At 47.6% G+C, this 26,974-nt stretch overlaps 1 protein-coding gene across 1 annotated transcript in view; it reads right to left on the reverse strand.

Annotated features, from left to right (window-relative positions):
- Positions 1–3,580: 3,580 nt before the first annotated feature.
- The window catches only part of LOC148092790 (alpha-protein kinase 2-like), a 32,923-nt gene continuing 9,529 nt past the window's right edge, over positions 3,581–26,974 (reverse strand). Inside the window, exons 2-3 of the mRNA XM_087819316.1 lie at positions 3,857–6,359; positions 3,581–3,726 (exon numbers count right to left, since the gene is read on the reverse strand). Coding sequence (XP_087675442.1) covers positions 3,581–3,726; positions 3,857–6,359 — 2,649 coding nt within the window. The remainder of the gene's footprint in view (positions 3,727–3,856; positions 6,360–26,974) is intronic.

The following is a 26,974-nucleotide window of genomic DNA, read 5'->3' on the forward strand; positions in this document are numbered from 1 at the left end:
TCATCTCACTTAATTCTCACAACAATCCCAAGAGACCAGGATAATAATTATGGCTCTCAATTTTTGGATGAGAAAACCAAGTCTCTGAGGGGAGATGTGGCTTGCCTAAGCACTAAGAAAGTGAACAATCAATCTAATTACTTTTCATTACTTAAAATCCCTTGAGTAAGGTCTGTAATGTGCAATGTGAAATATAACTTGAGAGACATTTTTTTTAGAAGACAGGGGAGGAGAAGGATTTTAGATACCTAGTCTATAAGACCCAGTTCAAATAAAATGCTTTTAAATGACCACCAGATGGTCCAGGTCAAAATCAGAGCTGGGGATTAGGGAGTAAATCTGGGTCATCCCAATAATTGTGGTTAAGCCCTCAGAAGTAAAAGGCAACTCAACAATAGTTATTTGCTGAAAAGTACTCATTCATCTTTCCTCTGACTACTGTTGCCTTTGCCAAAGATTACTGTTATGTCTGATGTTCATTAGTAAAAGAGAAATCTCTACATGAATGAAATAGGGACAATAAGGAAATGATTCCCAGAGCTGGGGGGAGACATTTGAATATAGCTTTTTAAAATCAGAGATGAGTTCACCATGCCGGGCAAATGTAATTACTCAGGGTAGCCACTGGGAGGCAGCATAGACACTGGAAGAAGGCTGGGATGGAAGACCCAGCCAGGTGGTCAGAGTCCTTGGGCAGTGGGGTTACTGGAAATGTGGAGCCTGTCGGTTAGAGACCAAGCTCCATAACTCCACAGCTTTGGTAATAAAAAATATGTAATCCACAGCCAAGACAAAAGTCATCATACTGATACTGTTTGCTCTGTTCCCTCGGATTCCACTGCTGTGGAATAGCTGATACATTAAGCATGCCTCCCATCTCTGCTTGATGCCAACAGGCACTTGGATAACAGAATTCATATTTATAGGCTTATTTTCTTCCCGGGAAGTGATAATGGGCTGGTTGGGTAATACATCCTTTAACTAGAGAGTAGGTGAGGGTCCTAACAATATTACGGCAGAGAGAAAATATACCAAGTGTTTCTTGATGGCAAATCCCATTTCCACTAATTTGGCTCTACTGGCTCCTGCTGGCTCTGCTGGGCATTCAGGCCCACAGTCTCACGCTCTCCGTCCAGAGTCCTGACCAAGCCCACCTCGTCTGGTACACATTTCCTCAAGAGCCCTTCCAGCACCATGTGGTGACAGTTTTCACGGGTGATGTGTGGAGACCTAAATGTTCCTGGGGTTGCCAACCCCGCCCACCCCCTGTTGTAAATTCTGAACACAGAGAAAATTAGGGGACAGAGGAAAGGGCATAACATGAGGGTCTTTGAGAGATGCAAAGCTGGCCTGGACAAGAGGCCTCAGGGCTTTGGAAAAGAGCCCTGTCTGTGAAGGAGCTAAGAGGAAGTGTAGTTGTACTAAATATTGAATGTCAAAAAAAAAAAGTGACTCAGTTTGTTTAATTTCTTTCAAAACCATCCAAGTCGTCCGCCACCCCCAAGTCCTACTTCACCAGGTCACAGTGCGAAGGCAGCACCCTCCCCAGAGGCTGTACCCGCCTTCGCGGCCCTTCGAGCTCCGGGAGGCTGGGTGGCAGCTGAGAGATCAAACTCCGCAACGGCGCGTGTTGTTAGACTGTCCCTGTCCCTGTCCCTGTGGGTAACTTGAATAACTATGGAGAAACATTCAAAATAGTGTCTCCATCCGGGGGAAACCCGCTTTAGAGCTCTTTGAGAGCATTGCTTCATTCTCTTTAAATGTGCTTAAAAACTACACACTAGCAACTGGCTGGATCCCTCCAAACCCTTTGGAAGGTAGTTTTGCATCTAATCCTTCCTGGAACAGGGCTGAGGGCCCGCGGGTGTGGATGGGGAATGACAAGCGCCACCCAGAAGCCTGAGCCCTCGGTAGGTAAAGAGGGGCACCCCCTCCCCGGAGCTGAGGGGGCCACAGCGCTCTGCTCCAGCACACGGAGGACCACCTGCTGCAACGTCTCCTCTTCTGACTTCTACCAGCTTGCACGGTAGAAGGGCTCTGACATAAGAGGCTAAAATTCAGGTCATAGGATGAAATTTGGGGTTAACGTGATTCCCCGGGAAAAGCAGAAGTGACGGCAGTTACAGCGGCTCTGTGCCTCCAGGGTCTGAAACCTGGAACAGACACCCCCGGAGCCTTTAGACCCAGATAAGGCGAAGGGTGAGTTGGAAAGAAATTTATACTAAAATCTGGAAGGAAACCCAATGTTTAATGAAGTCATTTTTAATGGAAATCAAGTGATTAAAGAAGAGACTCCCAAATTGTACCCAAATGTTTATTTCTGGAAATCCTACTCAATGTGTGGTCTATTGAATTATACTAATTATCTATACTGAGTAATGCTTCTGCTTATCTTTATAAAATATTTTAAAAGGGTAATTAAACAAAAGGGCATCTTAATCGCATTCCCTCCACTTGATGTACCTATAGGCAGCCTATAGGAGAGGCTCTCCCCACAGACCATCTGGGAACCTGTTAGAAATGCAATTTCTTGAGCCCACACGTGGAATCAAAGCCCTGGAGGTGGAGCCCCGCACTGCATTTTTTTTTTTTTTAATATGTCTTTATTGATTTGAGAGAGAGGGAGAGAGAGATAGAAACATCAATGATGAGAGAGTCATTGATCGCCTGCCTCCTGCACGCCCCCCACTGAGGATCGAGCCCGCAACCCGGGCACGTGCCCTGACCAGGAATCAACCCATGATCTCCTGGATCCTAGGTCAATGCTCAACCCCTGAGCCACGCCAGCCGGGCCCTGCACTGTATTTTAACAAGCCCTCCAGGTGATCCTGAGGCCGCTCAAGTTCGAGAACCAGGGTTCCATATGCCCAGCCATTTGGTCAGAGCCATGTGTCGATGCCCACCTGGTCGACACTCACCTTAACTGCCAAGGACTCAGGAGGACCCAGGAACTTGACATCTGGCCAACAAACCCAAACTTTAACAGTGATAGAAAGCAACAGAGCCTCACCTTTTCCTTCCCTTTTGCAAGGTGGCTTTTGGGGGTCTTTTTTCTCATCTGTGCGTGATACTGACATTTCGAGTTTAGGAATCTTTTTAGGAAAGCCCGAATTCTTTCTGGCCTTTTCCCTTTCTTCCAGTCTCAGCCTCAGGGCGGCCACCTTGGACAGAATCTTCTTCTTTACTCCATCAGCCAAATGTCCACTCCCTGCAATCTCCTGTTTCTTCATGGCCTCCTCCCAAGCAGGCACTGCGGACCTGCCCGTCTGGGCTGCCATGGGGCCGGGCCTCCCCTCCCCTGACTTTCTCCCAGGGCCCAGGGTGGGGGCCAGGTGACATGGGTCCTGCAGTGTCTTAGGAGCTGTCTCTGACACACGTTCTCCCGAAATGAATGCCAAAGTCAGTCCTGGGGAGCCGGGTGGGCTTGGGGGTTTGGTTTGCCCACTTTGGGGCGCCTCTGTTTCAGGTTCCTGAATTTTGTGACTTATTGAAACATCTGTGATGTTGCTTTCAGGAGATGAAGTAAAAGGCAGCTGGGTGAGACCACTGGGAGAGGGCACATGTTTCCCAGGCTCACTCTCTAGCTCTCCCCTCTCCTGTGAGTCAGAAAATGGGTGTGGATGGTTTCTGGGCTCTGCTGAATGGTTCTCCGGGACGTCATGAATTTGACCTGCGGTGTTGTCAGTGTCAACTCCACCAGATGCCTGAGCAAGGATGACGAGGCCGCTGGAAAGGGGTAAAGTGGGGAAAACAACACCTGCTCCCTCATTTTCACTCTGCTCAGCCTCCCCCGAACCCCTCTCCTGGCCTTCTTGTGCCTGGCTTCCGCTGCATCCACTCGGAATTGTCGCCCCACCGTCACCAGGATGTGGGACTTGCAAAACGACGGGTGGGACTTCTACTTCGGCTTTGTCATGTTGGCTTTGTTCAGCGTCCCCTCTCTCACTGGCTTCTTGGTTTCGGTTGGTGCTGTTTTCGCTTGGAATGGTTTCCCCGCTTTGCTGGGGACACGGGGCTGGAGAGATGGCAGGTGTGACTTCCAGGCTCTGGCCCAGGTTTCCATCATCCAATTTACTCTCCTCTCTGATGACCCCCAGTGTGCAGTCGGAAGGCTCCTGGGTTTCCACCCTGGCTGACTCCACCACACCTATCTCATCGATGGGATCCACAGAGGACTCGAGGATCTCATGGCAGGTCAGAAACTGTTTAAAGAAGGCAGAGTGATCCTCTCTGAGTTGGTTTTCCCCTTGGCTTTGACTCACATTGTTAACCTTTTCCTGCCCTCCCGTTCTGGAAGCCTCTGATGGCGAACCTGTGACATGTTCATCTACAGGGTCCACAGACGACTCCAGGAACCGCGGTTGGTTCAAGTACTGGGAAGAGAGGCAGCTCCAATGTGTACGCCTGGCTAGTTTCCTACCTTCATGGGTTTCTCTGTCATTAGTGAGGGCTGAGCCAGCCTCAGCCTGGGGACCTGCAGCCAATGCTGCTGGTTCAGAGGGGGCGAGTTCAGGCCCAGCAGCACCCACCTTTAGCATGTCAGCTACAGCCCAGGCCCCGGCAGGCGTCATAGCACCAGCTTCTGACGACTCGCACTCAGAACCTGCCGGCTGTCTTGGTGGCCAGACCTCAGTAACGGAAGCCTCTAGATTTGCAGTCTTGGGCTTGTCACCTGCTTCCCAGTGCCCTAGTCCACTCTCTTTAGACTCCTCCAGGAGGCTATGGGACAGAGGTGGAACACTGCTCACAGCCTGACTGTCATCTTCCACAGCAGCTCTAACCACCACGGGCACGCTCGACCCCAGGCCTGAGCTCTGCCTTCTTTCCTCCTTGGAGTCTGCAGACGAGTGGTCCAAGGGCACCGGGCTTGTTTCCCCTTGTGTGGCAGATGTCACAGGCCAACTTCCTTGGAAATTACCTTCAGAAAGAGAACCCTGCTGGGTCCTCTCTGTTGTTTCACTTCCTTTCTCCTGGAGATTCTCTCCAAGGCTCCTATTGTCTGCTCTGTCCATGGTCTGGCTCTGAGCTGCAGACTGGTTATCAATCTGAAGAGGGGAATTGCCACAGAAATCTCCCTCTGGGGGCGGCGGGGCACAGACATGGTCTCCTGGTCCACTGGGAGCCGTGCAAAGCTCTTTGGGAGATTCGGTGGTGGAGCCATGCAAAGTATGACCTGACTGTACATTGGAAGGAAGTTGAAAAATATTTCCATCTGGTACCTGAGAAGAGCTCTCCTCGGGGCCATCTGCGTGGCTCTTCTCAGCGATTGAAACAGGGAGATATTTGGCTGGGCGGACTTTGGTGGAAATGGTACCAATTGGTGTGTCCCCACTCTCCCTGGTCACCTGAAGACACTCAAGATTAGCAGTTAATGTTGTTGGCTTCTCCTGAGGAAGCATCACAATTGAGCTGTGACTGGTTGGTGTGTCCATGGCGTCCAGGGCATTGGGTCTGGGGCTCTCAGCACCGTCTTTAAACCACACCAGAGAATTCACAGAAGACAGAGTCTGTGTTTCCTCAAGCCCTTCCGAGATGCTGGGGCTCGGCCTCTCCTGTCCCACAGAGGCCACGGTGGAGATGGAATTCTCCACCTTGGCTAGATGTTCCCCTGTGGACACTTCACTGGCTTTTGGTGAAATATTCCAGGTGAGGGCATCACTAGGTGCAGGAAAGATGATTGAGTTTCCCTCCTTGTGGCTTTTGTCTGTGCATTGTGGAGGCTCAGAACCTTGTGTCTGAAGAGCGATGTTCAGTGTCTTGTCATTAGGAAAACATAGATCAGATACTTGGCTTTGACCTTCTGCCAGCTCTAAGTCCATGGAGCAAATTTCTTGAGGCAAATATTTATGAACTGGGACTCCAGCAGGAGAATCCATGGTATCAAGTGTTCCTTGGTCACTTGCTTCAAGATGCTCCACCAAACACTCTGCATCTCTGCTCCCTGGCCCATGGCACACAGTTTCCAGGGCGGGGAAAACATCTGCAGGGGAAGCAACAGAGAGAGCCTTGGGCTCCCTGGGGCCATGGCTGCCCTTCTCGGGGAGATGCACTGAGAGCTCACAGGGGGACATAGTGGCATGACTGGCCTCTGGGAAGTTCTGCTCATGTCCTGGGTCTTCCCAGGAATGTCTAGGTGTGTTGTCTTCTCTGTCTTGGTTTTCTTCATGCTGTGGGCCTTGAGTGCAGCTTTCTATCCCCAGGTATTGGGTCAATGGTGCATTTTCCTCGTCGATCCCTCTTAAGTTGGGGAAGACATCTGCTGTGGTCCCAGTAAATGCAGACTCCTCCCCGGAAAACCCCAAGAAAGCTGGCATCTGGCTGAGAGAGAGTCTCTCCTTGATGGTTTCCGGAGCTTGCACCTAGGAAGGTGAAAAGTGATGTCAATAGAGTTGTTCCTGGGAGAGCCCAAAAGGGGCATTACTGCAATCACAAGAGTGTTAATCCTCGAGAGCTGTAGTAAGGACAAGAGGAGCAGCAGGAATAACTGAAATCCGAACATTAATCCCCAGACTCGCCCTAGCCATTAGAGACTTCCTGGAGAAGTGCAAATTTAAACAACTGTATGTTCCAGGGATCCTTAGTCAAATTGCCCATTATAAGCAGAAAGCCTCCCAACAATCATCAGTTAATGATTTTTTTTTCTCTCTCTCTCAAGGAAAAAAAGATGAAAATAAATTGAATGTTAACTATCGTGATCAAGTAAGTCCTAAGAGTTTGTTTGTACCTTTCCAGAAAGATGAATTTCCCATGATCATAGCAAATGAGAAGTGCAGTGTTTGTAAAGCAGCAATGAGCGATCTTCATCCCCATATCTGACAGCCTGCAAGTTAATAATGTTACTAAAAAACAGAAAGGCCCATCCTTGGAGCCCACCTCTAATGGAGTAATAGGGTTATGATTGGCCATCAGCGCTGCCAATCATTTCTGCCCCCGGAAGGTTTGTCACTTCCAGTGGGAAACAGGACAACAATATGACCACACCTCCCTCATACTGCCCCAGGGCTGTTTATAGCCAGCAGGGATTCACCTCTCATTTTCTCTTAAAAGCTACCTTGATGTTCATTTCACTCAGTTTTTATTGGCATGAAAGTGCTAAATGAACAAGAAGAAATTTAGTATAATTTTTGGTACTATTAATTCCATGAGTGCTCATCGAGTCAGCAAGTATTTATTTAATACCTCCAGGGACTAGGGAGAAGCCCAGGTGATGAGGGTACAATATGGGCAAAATGCCCATCTGCAGGGTGTTCCCATTCTAATTGTATTCAAGGCCTGTCACAGGGTTAGCACCGAGCAGGTGTCACACGGTTAGTACCGAGCAGGTGCTCTGCAAGCACTTGTTGAAAGAAAAGACGTGAATGAGCCATGCACCAGGTGAGAGCTCTACGCAACTTCACCCATTCAAACTCCACATCGGAAAGGTTTGGGCTCATCTGCTCCTGACGTTGGGACAACTCTATTTTAAAAGAGACTTAACCGTATGCAGGGGCAGGTGCTGGTCCACATCCTGATGTCTCTAAAAAAACAAATGGATTTACTCTTTTTCTAGATCCTTTTATTTCTCTCTCATCATATTAAAGGGGAAAACAAAAAAGGTGATCTCTAGGAAATAAGCAGCAAAGTTTTTAAAAAGCATTACGGAGTTAAGTGTGTACACCTCTATACCTGGCCATCTGCAATGCATGTAGGGAATGTTCTTTTCATTTGCTATTTTGGTTCAGATTTTTTTATAGCACAAATATACTGAACTACTTAAGCACAGAAAGTGTGGGTGGCTTCCTGGTCATGACTTGAGATGTGCAAGGACACTGTCTAATCAAAAACACTACAGCCCTGTCTCGAGCCTTCCTCTCCTGCCTAAATTTCCACTACCTACGTCAGTCCTTTATTTTAAGATCTTGCCATCATCACAATGCTATCAGTGCCATAGACATTTATGGAGTAGCTGCCATGTATGAATTCTCTGCCAGGACTGAACAAATTCTTCCAAAGGGCTCAAGTTTAAAAGCCACTATGCCACTTACTGGGATGTTACCCACTCATTATTGCCTGCTGCCATATTGACGGAGTTATAGCGAAGAGATGAACACCTAGAGAGGGTAAAACACAGGACAAGTGAGCTTTGAGTAGGGTGAGTGGAATGTATTGGAATATATTGTCCTAGCCATGGTATTGTGCCTGGATTGACCAAATAGTCATGTTCCTGTTGAGGTATATTCACTCCTCCTCTCTTGCTTTTAAAATAAAATCCTATTTTCAAATAGCCTGGTGAAGTCCCACATGTAAAAAATCCTTGACTGTGTGAATTCATCCACTTGACAAACATTTACTGAACATCTACTGGATACCAAGTTCTGTTCTAAGCACCTGGGAAGCATCATGAGACATAACAAAGGCTTCTAGCTTTAGAAAATATGTCCAAGCAACAAACCATATAATTGGTTCACTGCTAATGGGCCATTCCATCAATTTGATTTTAACTAGCCAATGAGATTTTCTCAGAGTGGAGCCCTTAACAGCCTAGTACATACTCGTCAAGGCTCACAGCTCTGGTGCCAAGGACAGGCTCCTTGGGGCTTGTGCAGAGGCCGACTCACAGAGGAAGAGAGACCACTGGCTTGTACCTTCAAGCACTTCTGATCTTTTAGGAGGAGATCTCTTAGTTAAGTCTTTTTGAAAGGACTCCAACAAGCGCTCTCCTGCTGCTCAGCTATTCTCATCATGGGGTGGGTAGGAAGACTCAGGAAGTTTTGTACATAGAAAAATTGTTCTCATTCAGTGAAAAGAAGGAAGGTTTGGGGATCTGGGAGGAAGCCCAGTGTGGTGTGTGGAGTGTGGACTTGGAGGACTGGCCACCTGGGTTCAGCCCCATGCAATACTGCATGCATGGTCCCAAGCCATCTTTTTGGCCTCTCTGACCCTCTGTCTCCTCCTCTAGGGCTAACTGCATGCACATCACTCCATACTATCAAGTGCCTGGCACTCATTGACAGTAGTTTCCCTTGTTCTCTGTGAAAAGCAAGTGGTGGCCAAGGCAAAGAGAAAAGTGAGCGACCCTGATGAGCAGAGTAGTGTGCTTTGGGCCTTGCATGGGCTTTCTCGTTTGATTGGTTACATAAATCTGAAATACTAATACTTTTATCTCTTCTTTACTGATGAGGTGAAGAGCCAGGGTCCAATCAGAAGACAGAAACCACATGCTGGGTTAAGTAAGGGCAGCTGATATAAAGAATTGTTAAACGCAATGGAAGAGTGACTGTAAGGCACAGGAAAACCCTGTGGTGCTCTGTGGTGAGAGTACCAAGGAAGCACAACAGGGAAGGGGCCCAGCCTTAGTTGAAGGCGCAAGCAGGCCACCAGGAAGCAGAGAAGCTCACTGGTTTAGCCAGGCTAGAGCTGGTCTGGAATTGCTGGGTGAGCACTAGGCCACCCTTCACTGGGCAGGAGGGGAGCAGGTTGTCCCCAGGGCACTGGTTGGGAAAGGACCCAGGCCTTAAGTGGGTGGGCTACATGCAATGGGATAGAGAGAGGGGATGACAGTCCTGGGTGTTTAGGACCATGGGTGAATGATTCTGCAGGGGCTTCCAGAGAAAGTCTGGTTATTGGTACAGGCCAGAGGCCTTCAGAGCAGGTGGGCCGTGCCAAGCTGTGGCTCCTGAGTAGAGGGCTGCAGAAAGGTTATCACAAGGCCAAGGCTACAAGGTCACAGATGGACCATGGGCTGGGCTACGTGGCTGGGACAGACTCTGTGGGATGGCCACAAACCCATACCATTGACCCCCACCAATGGTCAAAATGACAGGAATGGTCTTCTTCCTGCAATGTCCAACCAGCGCCCTCTGCTGACAAAGCTTCATATGGTGCTTATTTTAAAAGAAACGGGTAACAATTCTATTGCTGAGCATTTCTGATGGGTGCATTTGGGGCTGAGAGGCAGTAAAGTGGAAACATGAGCTCGCTGATGTACAGGGGTTAGAAATCGCCCAGGGTCCCACAGTCAATGGGAGAACCAGGATTTACAGCCAAGTCTGTTGGCCAGAAAGCTCTTTCCAACCCAGCTTTTCTAACACAAGAAGTTAAGACAAACTCTCCACCAGAGGGCTGGGAACTTCCCTAATTTAAACTCAGAATTTCTGCGGGCCAGAGACACTGGGTATAAGACTACAATCGTCCTTATTACGTGCAACACGACCACATGCTTAATGTTCACTTCCTCACAAGCCCTAAGGGCAGGAACGCCATCCTAATCCTTTCTAGATATCCAGAACCATGGCACAGTAGGGGCTCGATTAATTTTGCTGAATGAATAAGTATATGAATGAACGCAAGTAAGGGAAAGCAAATTTAGTAACACTTGCTAACCTGTTTTTGAAAGCAGCGTTAAGCTTGAAAACTTACACTCTGCTCACACAGCATTTTGCAACACCATCTCTATTAAACATGCCTCCCATTCTACAAACACATTGTTTTCATTTGTTGGCCTTTCCAAAAATTCTGCCTCCTAAGTGTGTCTGTCATGGATCCCACGGACAGGTGTGTTGCCTCGTTGCCCACCGTGGCGTTCGGGGTTATACGCCTCTTCATTAACGAGAGCATCCTGGGTGCCAACAAAAGCGCATGCCACTCATCTGAGTCACTAACAATAGAAGGTGGTATGAGATAAGATCTCCCTTCTCAAATAGCTTATAATCCAGCTGAAGAGAGAAGATGCACATGGAAAAGATAAATCAATCACAATTCTTGACAAGCTGTGCTAACGGCCAAAAGCATAGAACTTTTCTAACAGCCCTGCTCCAGGAGAGGAAGGAAAGTCACCACTGAATCCTCCCCTTTCACTCTATGGATGGGACCCCTGCAGTGCGAACACCAGAGCTTGCACCCTTAAGCTCTATGGATCAATTCTCAGATCTTTCTTGGACATTTCAGTGCAGTCTCGGGAACCTTCTCGACTGAGTAGAGTGGGCAGTAGGTGTGGGAGGTGCTGTTGGTTGACTAACTCAGCAGCATCCCCAAGCCCCTTGCCTCTTGCTAGCTCCAACTGAACTGGAAAAACACCCTCTCCCAGTCCCCTGCATAGCGAGGTGGAGCCAAGGGGCCAGTTCTGGCCAGTGAAATGCAAGGGGCTTCTGGGGAAGCTTTGTTTTGCTTCTGTAAGGTACAGATGTGGTGGGCACCTTGTCTACCCCCTGTCTTCTTCCTGCAGTGAGGATGTGATGCCTGGTGCTGCAGCTGTCATCTCCCAGTCAGGAGGCAACCAGCATGAGAAAGAAAAGCCATCACACCATGGCTGCTGGAGCAGAAAAAAAGGACTTGGGAGCCTGCAGACGTCCTTGAGCCACTGGGTCAACACTGAGACCTTCTACCTCCAGACTCCCTGTGATGTGAACAGCAAAGGTCCTTATATCTGAGGCCACCATCCGTTGGTTATTTTGTTGACTGCAGCTAAAAGCAGTCCTAATGGACACCAGAGGACAGCTGAGGGGGAGGGAAAAAGTGAGCAAGGTTCACCCTGGAGCCCTTCTGGAGGTGCTGGGTGAATTGGGGTAGGGATTAGTTTCAAGGACAGTGTCACTGAGGGCAAAGGGCTGGTCAATGTGCCAAGGGATCAAAAGGGCCTGAGGCAAGATGAACTTGGAGTCCAGTGGGGGAGGGAGATGGGGAAATGTGAGAAGTTGGATCATCAAAGCTGAGGCCCTGGTTCTTAAGGCAAACACAGCCCCCCAGGGCCGGGAGGGTCAAGCACTCAGCTCCTGGCTTCTGCTGGGCAGCAGCACCTTTGCATGGCCTCCCATGGGATGACTTTCTTTCTCTAAATCCTGGTTCTTTTAAAATGTTCTTTGAATGTCCTTTCCTCCTTATCTGGACTAGATACAAGTAGCACCATGTCCTTCAACAGTTGTCTACACATCATCAATTTCCCCCTGTGGTTCCAGGAATCTTGACCTGGGAACTTCCCCACTCCCCAACCTCCTGGGCTGCTGTAGCCTCGCCTATGGCTAACCTTTCCCAAATATCTGCTGAGCCCTCACTATAGACCCATGTCATTCGTCATTTGATAGATTGAATCCATACCACCTGGGCCTGCAGAACTGAAAACAGCCTGGTCCCCAGCCAAAGAAAGCTTCAAGGCAACCCAGAATATTTCAGGAACTTGAGTTTATTTTTAGGAGTTGCTGGGTTGCCCAGAAAGGAGCTTCACTTAAAGGCTTTGAATGTTAAAATAACACCTAATAAAGTGTAGGACAGTCATCTAAAAGCCCCCAATCCTGAAACTGGATCCTGAACACCCCTGTCACTTGACCAGCTCATCTTCATTCCATTCCCTCCCGGGAGACAAGGATGTCCAGCCAGCCGCTGTTACCATCTTGTCCTGATTTCTTGGGAAAGTTGTGGAGTTTGTAAAAGACCAATCCGATCTCTTACTGGAAGTGGACAAGGTTTCCGTGAGGAACACCCCTTCCCAAGGCTCCAGGACTTGGTCACTCAGTGGAATCTGCCTGGTGACAGGCTGTGAGAGAAAGAGCACTGGGCCACGAGCTTTATGTGTTCATTGTGCATCTCGGGTGACATCAGGCAAGTAGCAGAGTTGTCACTAATGATAAGTCACTGAGCCCTACAGAAGCCTTAACACATCGCAGGTGCTGTTCTGTGCTTCACACATATCGATGCAGTTAATGTCTGTAAAATGGCAAAGGGATGCCTTTGGGACTTGGGCTTGTGTCATGTTAACCAGAAATGTACCAGCTACTCCAACACACGCAAGGGCCACGTGGTGATAAGCCCCCAAGGAAATGGTCAGAAAAGCAGCCGTCTTCCTTTCCTGCAGGCATCTTTATTCCCCTGCACCGGGGAGGTGAGAGGAGAGCCTTGATCTCCATACATGCACTGGGACATATGCAAACGTAAGAAAAATGGAGTTGGAAAGGCCAGGGACTTTTCTTGAATTCCACCAGGCATTTCTGAAAAACAGCCTTTGGCTGTTTGCTGTGCCTTGAAGAGCCTAGGCTTGGATGAGGAGTGAAAGGAAAGTGCAGCAGGGGATGGAAAGAGGTTAGGCCTCAGAAAACCCAGGGTTCGGCCCTGGATGCGCTGTGACGTGGGGAATGGCTTTGGAGGAGTCATTGGATCTCTCTGGGGTTGTTTCTTCCACAGTAAAGTGAGAGGGTTGAGAGTATCTCTTGGCTCCAGTCGCTTTGGTGTTCTGTGACCTGCTGCCTTGCAAACAACATAAACATTGAAATGGGGCGTAAACCTCACCTTCCATTCAGAACCAGGTTTTCCTTTGACTCCTGTGGCTTCTAGACCTAACTGTGTAACTAGGAGAGTTGTTACGGGAAAGGACACAGCATGTCGACATACATAGACTGATGCAGAATGAGACTGTGGGGACACCAGAGAGGGCCAGGGAAGGGGCAGTGGTCTGGAGAACAGGTCACCATGGGGCACGTACGCTCCCTGGGGCTAGTGCTGGTCCTGCCTCTCTCGTTGCTGCTTCTCTCTCCTCTATGCAGTAAGTAGACTGCACTGTGTCAGCACATGGGCCCTGAAGCTGATCTCAGAGTTCTGGAAGCTCGAGACCTAGTCCAAGCCAATGAAACCATCACAGCCACAAAGACCAGTGACCATTGGCCCCCAATTTTGCTAACCCTTCTTTTTCCCAGGATACCTTATTTTAACCCACACAACTTTGTGCATGATTCCAAGTGCCTCCGGACCTCCTTGAGCCCATTGATCCCCATTTCAGGGCCCCAGGACCACCAAGTGAATCCCTGCTGTTCGTCAAAAGCCAGGGGTGGGTGAGTGGCATGATACTGTTTACTTCCCACAGCTCGAAACTTCTCTGCAGATTTCAAAATGGATAACAAAGGGGAAAAATTGAAACCTTAGTCAAGTTCTAGGGCAGTGTTTTCAAGTCATTATCTCTCTTTAACATTTCTAGAATTTGTGAGCAAAATCAAAACCAAGGTAGTAGCAATTACCGTACTGCACTGACAATAATACCTTGTACCAAGCAAGTTCTTGTAAACTTTAGAAACAGGAAGCACTTGTCACAGTTACTACACTACAACTTTGCCTATTCAGCGTGACTTCAAAGTGTAAAGTAATGATGGCAGTTGGCACTTGGAAAATCTGAATATAAACATAAATATAGGCAGGTCTCCTGTCTCAGATGGTTGTTACCAAAAATGAGGAGAAAGTGCAGGCTTGGAGCTTGAAAAGCCCCTAATATGCCATATGTCTCTTCTAGTAAGTAGGAGGACAGCCACATGTCCTTGGGTTTGGCTTGTGCTTAAGCAGAAGTATCCCCTCAAAGCATACAGGTCTAGGAGGGTAGAGTTACCCTGCAGGCAATAACTCAATGAGATTTAGAGATGGCTTCCTTCAGCAGGAGAAACAAAAGTTCCTGAGGTAGTGAGATCCATGCAGGAAAGACAGGGTTAGTCTTGTTCAACTTGGGGCAAGGCACATAGTAGGTCCTCAAAAAATAAGTCAAATGAGTAAACATCCATCCAATCTGTTCTTGGTCCAGTGTCGACATAGACAGGAAGGCTTTGCCCCTTCAGAGTCTGGTTCTCTTCTTAATCTCTGACCATTTGTCTATTGAGACATTGACCTCCAACCTGAAAAATTGCCCTACAGTCTTGTGCTTTGGTTAATAAGTATTTTCTACTAAACTGTAACTCCTCTTCATCACTAATAATTTAGTGCTTGGTTGGTCTTGGTCTTTTTTAGATCTAAACTGAAGCCATCTGTTTTCTTTCCAGCAGAGAGAGAAGCAGTTCTTGTTTTAGTCATGAACAACTGAGGTTTCCAGTATACTCTACCCAGAAGACATCAGCATAATTGTACCTGTGGGCACCAGACACTGACAGTGGCGATGTCCCATTGACCACGGGTACAGAGTTGTACAGTCACAAAGTGTAGCTGAAGGGTTAAGTTTCAAACACCTGTACTTGAAAGACAAGGGGATCAAAGGCAGGAAGGGGGGAGGAGCACGGTGCAGAGCAGACTGGAAATTTAGGGACCTCTTTTGATGGAGCCATCAAAATCAACTTTCCCCTTATTGCTGGAAGGAAAAGGAATGATTCACAAAGAAGCTTCTGGGAAGCTGAAGTTGTTGGGGAAATGCTTTGAGAACCAAGAAAGAAAGTAGCTGGGAGGCAATGCAGTGATTTGAGGTAGGAAAACAAGACAAAACAAAACAAAACAAAATGAAACAAAACAAAACAAAATGCTGAGCTGATATTCACACTTATGGTGGTTGGAAAATTCGCACATGCTACTTCTTGCATGCATGAGTTGACACAATCCCTTTTTTCTTTCTCTGAAACTGAGCTTGTCTTTCTCATGAGCTCCCAGTCACAGGTAGAGACTTAAGAATGAGTGAATAGAGATTTCTCTCTTTCTGAGCCAGCCTCCGGTCGAATAAGTCAAACAGTCCTTTAGGGAGTGCTCAGGCCCTTAGTTCTGCTCACCTCCCCCTGCTCCTCTGGAAGCTGGTGTCTGAGCTGCCCACACTGGGAGATGGGTGGGGGATAGTCGCCGTGTCCCAAGAGGGAAGCAGAGAAAGATCTCCTGTCCTCAGTTTCCCTCCCTTATTCTAACACCGTCCTGAAGTCAGGAGAAGTGAGGTCCCGATGAATGTCCCCTCTGGGCCCTGACTCTTTCCCTGTGAGCTTTTTTGCCCCAGTGTCTGAGAAGGTTGGGTACCCTGTTCTAAGCCCTCTCACACTCCCATTCTCTGATTAGGCGGAGATAAAACTCGAATCTAATATAAAGGAACTTAGAAAACTCCTCTCTCAGCAAAGCCCGACTTTAAAACATATTGTCCTGCTTAAACAAAAATGAAAACAAACACCTGCTTCTTTCCATCTGTTTGTCCCCTCGGCACAGCCTAATCACCATCGCCCCGAGCCACCCCACTCTCCCCAGCTGCTTTAGAAGAAAGCAGAACTGGAAAAACAAACATTTTTCTTTTCCTGATACCTCCCTGACACACCGCGGGCAACTGCGTTAGTTTCCTAGGGCTGCGGAAACAGGTTACCGCAAACTCTAAAACAGCACACATTTATTCTCTCAGCCCCGGGGGCCGGAAGCCTGAGGTCAAGGTGTCCCCTGGCTGGGCTCCCTCTGAAAGAATCCTGCTCTGTCTTTTTCACCGTGTCTTAACTAATGACCTCATCCTAACCAATGACAGCTGCAAAGACCCTAGTTCCAAAGAAGGTGACATGCTGAGGTTCCAGATGGACATAAATTTGGGGGGACATGATTCAACCCTCTATAGCAAGCCATTTTTCCCCAGCTGGCCCTGCCCCTCCCTCCCCTGTCTCCAGGTTGCCTTGTCACGTTGCTGTGTGGTCGTTGTGGGCTTCGCAAGAAGGGAGAGGTTTAGAATGATACTCAGAGCACGACAGTCGGAGGGACGCTGCTCTTCTGGGAATGAAGTTTATTTCCGTGTTAAGCAGTCTGGGGGAAGAGTAGAATTCGGTCCCCCCAGGGGCTGTTCCTTGTCACTGCCCGGCCCTCCAGACCTGTAAGCAGCCTCCACCACTTCAGAATGTTCTTAAGCCTGAGCTGGATATCACCCCTCTGCTGAAGGACAGGCAGAGACTGGGGAGTTCCTTGCGTTTGTTGCCAAATTTAGACCCTGAAGTAGAAATCTTAACGGCCAAGGGGTAAACAGTTCTCGTGATGGTTAATTTCCCACTCAACGCTGTCAGTTTGATAGTAAATGTGAAAGCACTTGTTTTTAAAACATCACTTGAAAAAAAATGCCCAAAATCTCAAGGCAGTATCAAAATACCTGTGCTGACTCAGAAAGATAAATTTTTGAGCATCAGCAGAAAGGGGAACTTACAGAATTTGCAGTCTTACCGCCTGCCCCAGCCCCAGCCCCACCTCAGCTCCGCAAATTTGTGGAGGCAGTGAATGGGGGGGGGGGGGGGTAGAGGACGTGGGTTTTCCTCTTTCTGTCTTGCCTCTTTAACTGTATTTAATTCAATTTGACAAATAATACTGACAGGCACTGGGTCTGGGTGTTCACACGTGAATCAGAGCCAGCATCTGTCTCCACGGAGCTCACAGACAGAGTCACAGCCCAGCTGGGCAAACCAACAGCTATAACAGACAGCAAATGCCAGCAGAGAGAAGAATAAAATGTTACAGGAGAAATCCACTCTCCTTCAGGGGGAGGAGAAGGGACAGGTGCCTCAGGGAAAGATCCAGAATTCATTTATTTGCTGCTTATGCATTTACATTTATGAGTTCCTTTATTCATCAAATCCTTGTTGAAAGCTCTCCACGTGCCAGGCCTCATCCTAGCTGCTGGGAAAAGATCTCCCCAGTGAAAGACTCGGTCTCCTTGAAATTTACATTCTGTGTAAGGAAGTAGACAAGGTCAAGGAGGTCAGCAGGTGTTCTATAAGGAGAGATGGTGGAGGCAATGGCACACACAAAGGCCCTGGGGCAGGCAAGTGCTCAGTTACCCAGAATGACTAGGACAGAGGGGATATGAAAGGGAAAGGGTGGGAGGAGGGAAACAGGTGGAAAGATGCTACAGCTAATGAATTGCACAGAGCATTCAGATTTATTCCTGCAACAGGAGGGTCCACCAATGTTTGACAGGGGCTGGGAAGGTAGTGTTGTTTTAAACAAGGAAATGACATTCCCAGATGCAGGCTTCAGGAGGACTGTCCCAGTAGCATTTGGACAGTGTCTTAGAAGAAGCCTGGAAAGCAATGTATTGCAATGGTAAAGATAAAATTGTGAAGTCTGGGTGACGATGGTGGCGGAAGGGATGGAGTGTGTTGTCAGTTGAATCATGTCCTCTAAGACGATAAGTTCGAATCCTGACCCTTGGCATTTGTGCATGTGACCTTATTTGAAAATAGAGGTTTTACAGATGTAATCAAGTTAAGATGAGGTCACCCTAGATTAGATGGGTCTCCAATCCAATGACTGGTGTCTGTATAAGAAGAAGGAGATCTGGACACAGAGACACACAGGGAAAGCGCCATGTGGTCAGAGGCAGAGGTTGGAGCAATGCGGCTACCAGGGTGAGCAGCAATCACAGAAGCTACGAGAATGAGAGGTGTGGACAATTCTTAGAGCATCCAGAGGAACCAGCCTTGCCGACACCTTGATTTCAGACCTCTGGCCTTCGGAACTGTGGGAGAATCCATTTCCGTTGCTTTAAGACACCCAATGTGACAATTTGTTGTCAGCCTTGGAATCAGTAGAGAGAGAAAGCTCCTGACTCAGGAGACACGGTGGAGGGAGAAATGAGGATCCTGGGACTGGGAACGAACAGGGCATAAAGGACCACTCTCGGGTTTCCAGCTCGGGGAATTTCACTACAAGCTCTTTGAGGGGTTGAGACACCTGCTTGCTGTAATACTTGGTGCACTAAGTAGATACTTATTAAACATGTGCTAGCTCAGCTGTCGTCTTTGGGCTCTAACAGAGCCGCTGTACGACTTAGCTATTTGTGTCGAAGTTCTGGTGGGGGGAGCGGGGGGAAAGGTGAAGGCTGTGTGCCAGGGCTGCCAGGAGGGCCAGAGTGGCTTCAGAATCGAGACAATAGCTGTCTGACGTCCTGTCTCTGGTTGCAGGTGCCTGAGAGGAACGCTAGACACCACAATGGAGTGCAGTGTGATGGGTGCTGAGGTTTGCCTCTCTCTCTCTCTTTCTTTCACCACAGGCCACATCCTGAACTCTGTCCTCAGCCCCAGTCATAAGAGGGACAGCAACATCTCTGAGTGCACCGACCTGGAGCTGCTCCGGCCCCCTCCTGACGTGGGACCCTCTCCCTCCCCAGCAGCCTGCCAAGGGTCCCCCACCTCCACTTCTCTTGAGGATCCTCAGTGGGTCCTTCCTATCAATCACAGGCTAAGAGGCTTCTCTGCCCTCCCCTTTCCCAGAGGTGGGGAGACTGGAGGGGTCTGGCTGGGGGCTAGGGGTGGGGTGGTTAATCAGCCTGTTCCATCCCCATTGGTGGAAGGAACATCACCAGCTCAACATACACAGTGCAGGGCCTGCAGGGTGCTCCTGAAAATGGGACCCATCCAGAGGGCAGGGACTCTGGAGTACCACAGGAAGGAGACCTGAGCCAATCTGAGCCTTTTTGCAGAGAAGAGATTCAAAATCTAGGAAGGATGACACCAGAGGAGCCCAGCAGGAGCTGGCTGCTGCCTTCCCCCTGCTTCTTCCTGCCCCTGCCCCTCTAGACGAAGGTAACTCGGAAGAGAAGCTGGGGTGTAGGGGGGCCGCTGCGGGGCCACTCCTGCCGCTTTGCATGGTTGGCTTTCTCAAATCCACCAGTATCTTTTCAGGCCAATCCTAGGAGTTTCCGGGTCCTCTGAAAAGCGCAGCATGGTCACAATGGTCATGAGGCCAGGTCTGGACGTGGATCAGCATGTCCAGCAGCTCGAAACATCCCTGCCCTCCTGCAGTCTTCCATGCTGCCCAACCCAACCCCGGGAGTCCTCTGAGGGTGGGACCGCCACTCAAAAACTGGAGATGGGGGATGGAGGGTCACAGGGCACCCCGAAAGGAGACGCTCCTGCTTCCTCGCCTGGTCGTTGAAGGAACAGCACACCCCGGTGCCTCTCCTGGTATGTCCGTCCTGCTCTCTCTCTGGTCCAGCGATGGGGAGGCGATTCCTCACTGCCTCGGGGAGGCATGAGGTGAGTGAGAAACAAACCAGCCTGCATTTGACTCTCAGCTCTTGGGCATCAAAAGGCCTAACATCCTCAGGGAGCTTAGAGGCTTTTCAGAAGTTAGAAGATTCCGAGAGGCCTGGCACCCTTCCTGAAGTAGCACCCCCTTTGCTCCCAACCCTCTTCTGTCTTTAGAGCACTCATCCCTGCGGATACCCCAGGTAGGTCTGTTCATTGCCTGTCTCCCCCACTAGAAGGTGAGTGTCCTGAGGGTAGGACTTTGCTCTGCTCACTGTTATGTCCTTGCCATATACAAAGGAGTCTGACACGTAGTGGGTGTTCAATAAATACATGTTGGAAGGCCCGGCTGGCGTGGCTAAGTGGCTGTATTGACCCATGAACCAGGAGATCACAGTTCTATTCCCGGTCAGGGTGCATGCCTGGGTTGCAGGATCGATTCCCGGTAGGGAATGTGTAGGAGGTAGCCGGTCAATGACTCTCATTATTGATGTTTCTATCTCTCTCTCCCTCTCCTTTCCTCTCTCTGAAATCAATAAAAACATATTAAACAAAAAAAAAAAGAAGGAAACAAAATATTTGTTTGATGAATGAAGGACATGGAAAGAGTGTTTTGATCAGAGACTGACCTCCACTGGGGAGAGAGATATGCTGGCCTGGGAGTGAAGGCAGGACAGAAGGACCTGGGTGTCTCTGCTCCCGGCTTCCAGGACAATGCGGATGCCAGGCAGTCAGCGAGAGCCCGGGGACATGGCTGTGTGGCACCCTACAAGATGGGCCATTAGGTTCCTAGTGTGGCACAGAAAGAGCAGGATCCACCAGACCCAAGGTTTTGTGGGCCAGGGTGACCCACAGTGGTGACCTCTGTGACCTACAGCACCAGGACAGTATGTGAGAACCTACAAAGACTCAGATGAACGTTTCCTGCGGTCTGAGTCCTGTATGTACTCAGAATGGCTGAGTTATCGAGATATTTCTTACGCTCAAGTGTGGGGCTGGGCTTTGTTCCAGCTGCCTCTGTCTGTGAAGTTCCGGGTTTTGTTGCGCATGAGCCTATATCCCTTCTGTTAATGATACAAAGAGCAGTCAGAGGGACAATGTGAGAACCACGTCATTATTGCACATGTGCGTGAAGCAAATGAATTTAGGACCAGTGGGTTTTTTTGGAGCGGCAGGTGGAGGTGTCCAAAGGTATTTTGAGCATAGCGGGAACATTCCGTTATTTGCCTGGCCCTTGGCTGAGTTTCTTCTCTCTACTTGGAGTCATAAGGCCCTGAAGGCTCTGGCCCCAGCCTCCCTAATATCATTATCTGTACTCACCTGGTTCCACCCAAACTGGACTTTGGTTTCTCTTAATGTGTGCCCTGACCCAACTAATTCTCTAACATGGACACTCTTAATTATGGCTAATTGCATCGGAAGTAAAAACTGGTTAGGTCAGAGCCTCTTCTTGTAAACTCTTCTTAGCAATTAGATTGACTCACAGTGTGGATCTGGAAGTAATTAACCTACAGTCCTTTAAAATGTATGTTAAAATTCACATTTGCATGGTCACAACAATTAGCTCAAGTTAGAAAGATAGCATTGAAGTTCGAATCACATCTGGACACCCACATGGCTGAGCCCAACTAGTTTGGGGTTAACGTCACTGTTTTCTCCTCTTTGTTAATGTATGATGTCACAAAAGAGCAAAGATAAGCACCTGTGGGTTCAGACCATGTCAAGTTGTCTGAAGGGAAGGAATTCTCACAGAGGACTTTGAAAAGCACCATTTTTACCAAGATTGTCTACTCATCAAATTATTACTACAGAATCTACCAGTTCTGGAAAAGTCCTCACCAACCAGGTGGTAAAAGAACCTTTTATCATCTGGTGGGAAGCTGTAGACCAGCCTTGTTGGGTAGATTCCCAGAGGATGGGAAGTAGGTGGCCGTAGCCTTAGGAATCTTGGCCATCTCAGCAGGATGCTGAATGTGCATTTCGGAGGAAGTTATCTGATCCTCTTGCCCTGAGAACTGTTTCTGATACTGGCCCAGCTGTTGGTTTATGGTTCTAACTAAGAAGGCCATGGGCTTATTTTTTTAACTATTTATTTTTTTTAAAAGTTCATTTATTTGAGTACATAATACACACACACACACATACAGACACACACCAGAGCCCAAAATTCACATGGTACACAGTGAAAGGGTATAGAGTGACAATTAAGTGTCTCTCCTACCCCAGCCACCCTCTCAGTCCCTTTCACCAGAGGCAGAGTTTATTAGAGTTTATTAGAGTTTATTTTCGTTCTGAAGAGTGTTAAGGAACTCAGAGTTTATTTTCGTTATTAGAGTTTATTTTCGTTCTGAAGAGTGTTAAGGAACTCAGACCTAAAATGGAATTGGGAAGCTGGGTAATGTCAGGTTGGGGCTTGAGGGCTTGAAGTCAGGCAGGCTGTTCAAAGCCAGGCCGCACCACCTCCTGACCCAGAGTCCGGACAGCAGCCGGCTTGATCTTGCTGGGTTGTTGAGATAATTAAACAAGCTCACCCACTGAAGTCACAGCACAGCCCCTGACACACATCTCCACCAATAACTGGTAGCTAGTATTAGCTATTGGGCAATTGGGAGTGACGCAGGCAGGTGGGAGGGCAGGGTGGGGTGAATTGAATACTCCCTGGGAAAAGCCCTGTGCCTTTGTTACTCACAGTACAGTCCTTGGAAATCCCTGGGAGTTTGTTGGGAATGCAGGTTCCCAGGCCCCACCCCAGACATGCTGAATGAGACATTCTGCTGAGTGTCCCAGTGATCTGCATGCAAGGTGGGGTTTGAGGAGCACAATCTTATAGGAGTCCAGGCATAGATTCCTGGCCTCTGGGGAGATAGCCATGCTGTTCTTGAGCCCTTAGACAGCTCATGATAAAAACCCATGACAAAAACACTTTTAAGGGAAAAGCTATCCCCCCACTCACTCCCCAGCTGTCAATCTACATCTGATTTCCCCAGCCCAGTAACCTATGACCTCCAAGACCACTGGAATGTGTTCTGTTTTGTCCTGTAGCTTGACAGTAACCCGATAGATGGCTTGGGGGCAGGGCCATGTGTTGTTTTTAAAGTGATACAAGAGACACAGTGGAGCCTGCCCAACAAGCAACAGAGCTGCCAGGATGCCAACTGGGACACTAAGGCCCTGGAAGTGGGGGGCTTAGAGCTTGTCATTAGAAATGAGTGCTGCATGGGGTGAGGGCTGGGAGGCTGAAGGGGCTCCTAGGATGATAATTACTGCTGTCTGTCACTTGTTCCAAACCAGTAGACCTGGGCGAGGAATATATGACATACAGGAAGCAGCCTGCTCCTTTAAAATAGAATTACATGCTATAGCCCGGACAGGCGTGGCTCAGCGGTTGAGCATCAACCTGGGATCCAGGCGATCAGGGTTCGATTCCCGGTCAGGGCACATGCCCAGGTTGTGGGCTTGATCAATGACTCTCTCATCATTGATGTTTCTATCTCTCTCTCCCTCTCCTTTCCTCTCTCTGAAATCAATAAAAAGATATATTAAAAAAAAAAAAAAAGAATTACATGCTATAATGGTGAACACATGTCGTCATGTGTTTGTCAAGACCCATAGAATGTATCACATCAAGAGTGAGCCCTAGTGCAGACTATGGACTCTGAGTAGTAGTGATGTGTAGTGTAGGTTCATTGATTGTAATGAATGTACCACTCTGGTAGGGGATGTGGGGGGGCAGTTAGGGGGCTTGTAAAAGATCTCTGTACCTTCTACTCAATTTTGCTATGAACCTAAAACTGCTCTAAAACAGAAAGTCTATTTAAAGAAGAGAAAGAAATTCACGTTTTGTCACTGGGTCAGCTGTAGCAGAGGGGGGGAAACAAGGTTGAGGCCTAGGGTGGTATGCTTTTTAAAAAATCACAATTGCAGCAGAAATAACTAAGAGCCGGGCTATCCAACCCAGGAGCCGTTAGCCATATGTGGCAGTGAGCATTTGAAATGTGCCTGGTGCAACTACGGAATTGAATTTTAAATTTTATTTAATTTTAATTAATTTACATGTAAATAAAAAATGGACGTGTATGATGCAGTCGGGGGGGGGATTTTAAGGAGCTTTGGAACAATTTGGGCATGTGAATCTACTCTTTTGACTATTAATTTCATGAAATCACAATACAGATCAAGCATTTCCAATGCATAGCTAGCACCCAAATTAAGATAGACTGCAAGTGTAAAATATACAAGCCGTTGACTTTTCTGGCTTCTGGGGGCTGCCCGAACTCCTTGACTCATGGCCCCTTCCTCCATCTTCAAGCCAACAACATGGCATCTCCGATCTCGCTCTGACTCTGACCCTCCTCCCTCCCTCTTTCACTTAGAGAACATTTGTGATTACATTTGGATCACTGGATAATCCAGGGTAATCATTCCATCTCAAAACCCTTCATTTTCCCCACATGTGAAGTACTTTTCGCCATGTATACTAACATTCACAGGTTCTGGGGACTAGGGCTTGAGCCGGTTTTGGTAGGAACATTGTTCTGCCTACCACCCTATCAGCTGGACCTGAGTAATCTGCTGGGTGGTCCCTTGGCCAGCATCTTGCCACCCTCCTGCCACAGGGAGAAGAAATTAGGGCATATTGGCTTTTCCAGAATTGTGTAATTTCGTGGTCTGAGTGTTGAGGTAGTTAAATGCTAACTTTCCCAGTCCTAATTCTCAGTGTCCTGTGATCCAAAATGGTCAGTGAGAGATTTATAAACTATTTGTTACGGGCTGAATCGTGAACCCTTCTCAAGTCATATGTTGAAGCCCTAACCCCAGTTCCTCAGAATGTAACTGTTTGGAGATAGGGCCTTTAAAGAGGTGAATAAAGTAAAATAATGTCATCACGGTGGGCCCAAATTCAATATGACTGGTGTCATTATAAGAAGAGGAGATTAGGATATTAGCAGAAAGAGACATCAGGCACACACATCCACAGAGAGACGACCACATGAATCCACAATGAGAGGATGGCCACCCACAAGCCCAGGAGAAAGGCCCGAGAAGAAACCAACTCTGCTGACTCCTTGATCTTGGACTTCCAGCCTCCAGATTGTGAGAAAATAAATTTCTGCGTTGAAGCCACTCACTCTGGTATTTTATTATGGCAACCCTAGTAAATCAAAATACTGCTCTTCCGTATGTATGCCTTTGTATAGTTTGAAATGAATCTTTGCATATTATTTTGGTTTACCAAGTTTCTGAAGTTCTTCTCACACTTGCTGAGCTGAAATTCCCTTTCACATGTGGGCCGAACAGGTCACAAGACAATGCTCAAAGGGACACTTCTTGAAGCTCTTCTGACTATCAGGTGCTGTGTGTGCTCAGCAAAGCTCACCAGTGACCCACAGGGATTACAATCTAGCAGGGCAGGCGAATCAGTATAGTGTCAACCCAACCCAAGGGAAACAAGGCCATGGTACTACCACAGACAGTGAACCAGGGCTGGGCGGTTATGGGGGGAGATTAGAATCCTGAACGCCAGGCGTCAGACTTACAGAGAGGTGTAGGGGCCTTAAACTGAGAGAATGGCCAAGGGTTTCGCTTAGGGTCTGCCAATGACCAAATGGTGGGACCACAGGCGAAAAGCTTAATCTTTCCATGGAATTATATGTTTCTCAAGGGAAGACAATAGCTATCTATCTTTGTAATTTGTTTACAAGCATTTTCTCCCCTCCTTAAATATTTTGAAAACATGATTTTTAATGGCTGCATAGTATTCCAATGAATTTTGTAGCACAACATTTAACCAAGCCCCCATGGTTAAATATTCAGATTGTTCCCAGTGTTTCATTACTACAAGTGATGCTGCAATGAGCATTCTTGTCCAGCTAGCTCTGTTTCTATCGCTGATAATTTCATTAGGTTAATTTCTGGGCCAAAGTTTGCATTTTAAAAGTATTAGTAAATATTGCCAAAACAAAGCCTGGGTTTCCTTGCAGTCTTATCAACATAAGGTATTATCACTTTAAAAACAATTTCTGAAAATTGAGGGAGGGAGGGAGGGAGGGAGGGAGGGAGGGAGGGAGGGAGGGAGGGAGGAAGGAAGGAAGGAAGGAAGGAAGGAAGGAAGGAAGGAAGGAAGGAAGGAAGGAAGGAAGGAAGGAAGGAAGGAGAAAGGGAGAGTGGGAGTTGGTAGTTTATGGTGCAATTGTTACATTTTTTAATGAATCGACTATTTTGATTCCCTTGACTATTCATAATTAAGCTGTTCATCTTTTTGTCTATTGTTTTCCTTGCCTACACATCACAAGTACTTTCTAAGTTTTTATTTGTTTTTCAATTATATTTATGGTGTTTTTTATGTGCAAAATTCTTACATTGTCTAATTTATCAATTTTTCTTCTATGTGCTTAAAAAGGCTTTCCTCATCTTGTGATCCACATTTTCTCCTACTTTATTTGATATTTATTTTGGTAGCTGATGTGAAATCAGAGATTCAAGGGGCTTTAGTTCTTAAGAAATAGAGCACTAAACCCGAACAAAGAGGCCCAAAGAGGATGAGAAGTGACTCAAGAATGTACAGCTGTTTAATGGCAGAACTGAGACTGAAATCAAGGATTCTTAGGCCCAGTTTGTTTTCCTTTTTTAAAAAATTATTTTTTAGCCCAGCCAGGCATGACTCAGCCGTTGAGCATCGACCTAGGATCCAGGCAATCAGGGTTCGATTCCTGGTCAGGGCACATGCCCGGGTTGCAGGCTGCAGCCGATCAATGACTCTCTCATCACTGATGTTTCTATCTCTCTCTCTCCCTCTCCTTTCCTCTCTCTGAAGTCAATAAAGATATATTTTTTAAAAAGAAATTATTTTTTAATAGTACTGGTAATAATTGAATAGTTTTCTTTAAAAACATTATATCACTAAGCACCCCTCCAAATGCAAGATTCTTATTTCCCTCACCCAAACTAGCCACAATTATCATTTTGGTGTAGATCCTTCCAGACTTAAAAAGAAATTATACATATATGTGTGTGTGAATACAAATAACATACACTGTTCTGGGTGGATTGGGGGCATGACGGCATTGTGTTGAATGTATCGCTCTGTAATATGCCTTTTTCACACTCTGCATGTTTCCAGATGTCTATCATTTGAGCAGGCCACGTTTTATTTAGCCATGTCCACATAAATGTTTCCTTAGACAACTAATTCTGCAACACATATTATGGTACAGTCGGTCTCCTTAGGCCTATATAAAAGCTTTCTCAAGAGCAGATACTGAGAAATGAAACTGCTATGTAATGAGCAATGCTCTTTT

Source organism: Miniopterus natalensis, chromosome 7 (genome assembly GCF_054644295.1).
Source record: "Miniopterus natalensis isolate mMinNat1 chromosome 7, mMinNat1.hap1, whole genome shotgun sequence".
In the NCBI taxonomy this organism is placed as follows: Eukaryota; Metazoa; Chordata; class Mammalia; order Chiroptera; family Miniopteridae; genus Miniopterus; species Miniopterus natalensis.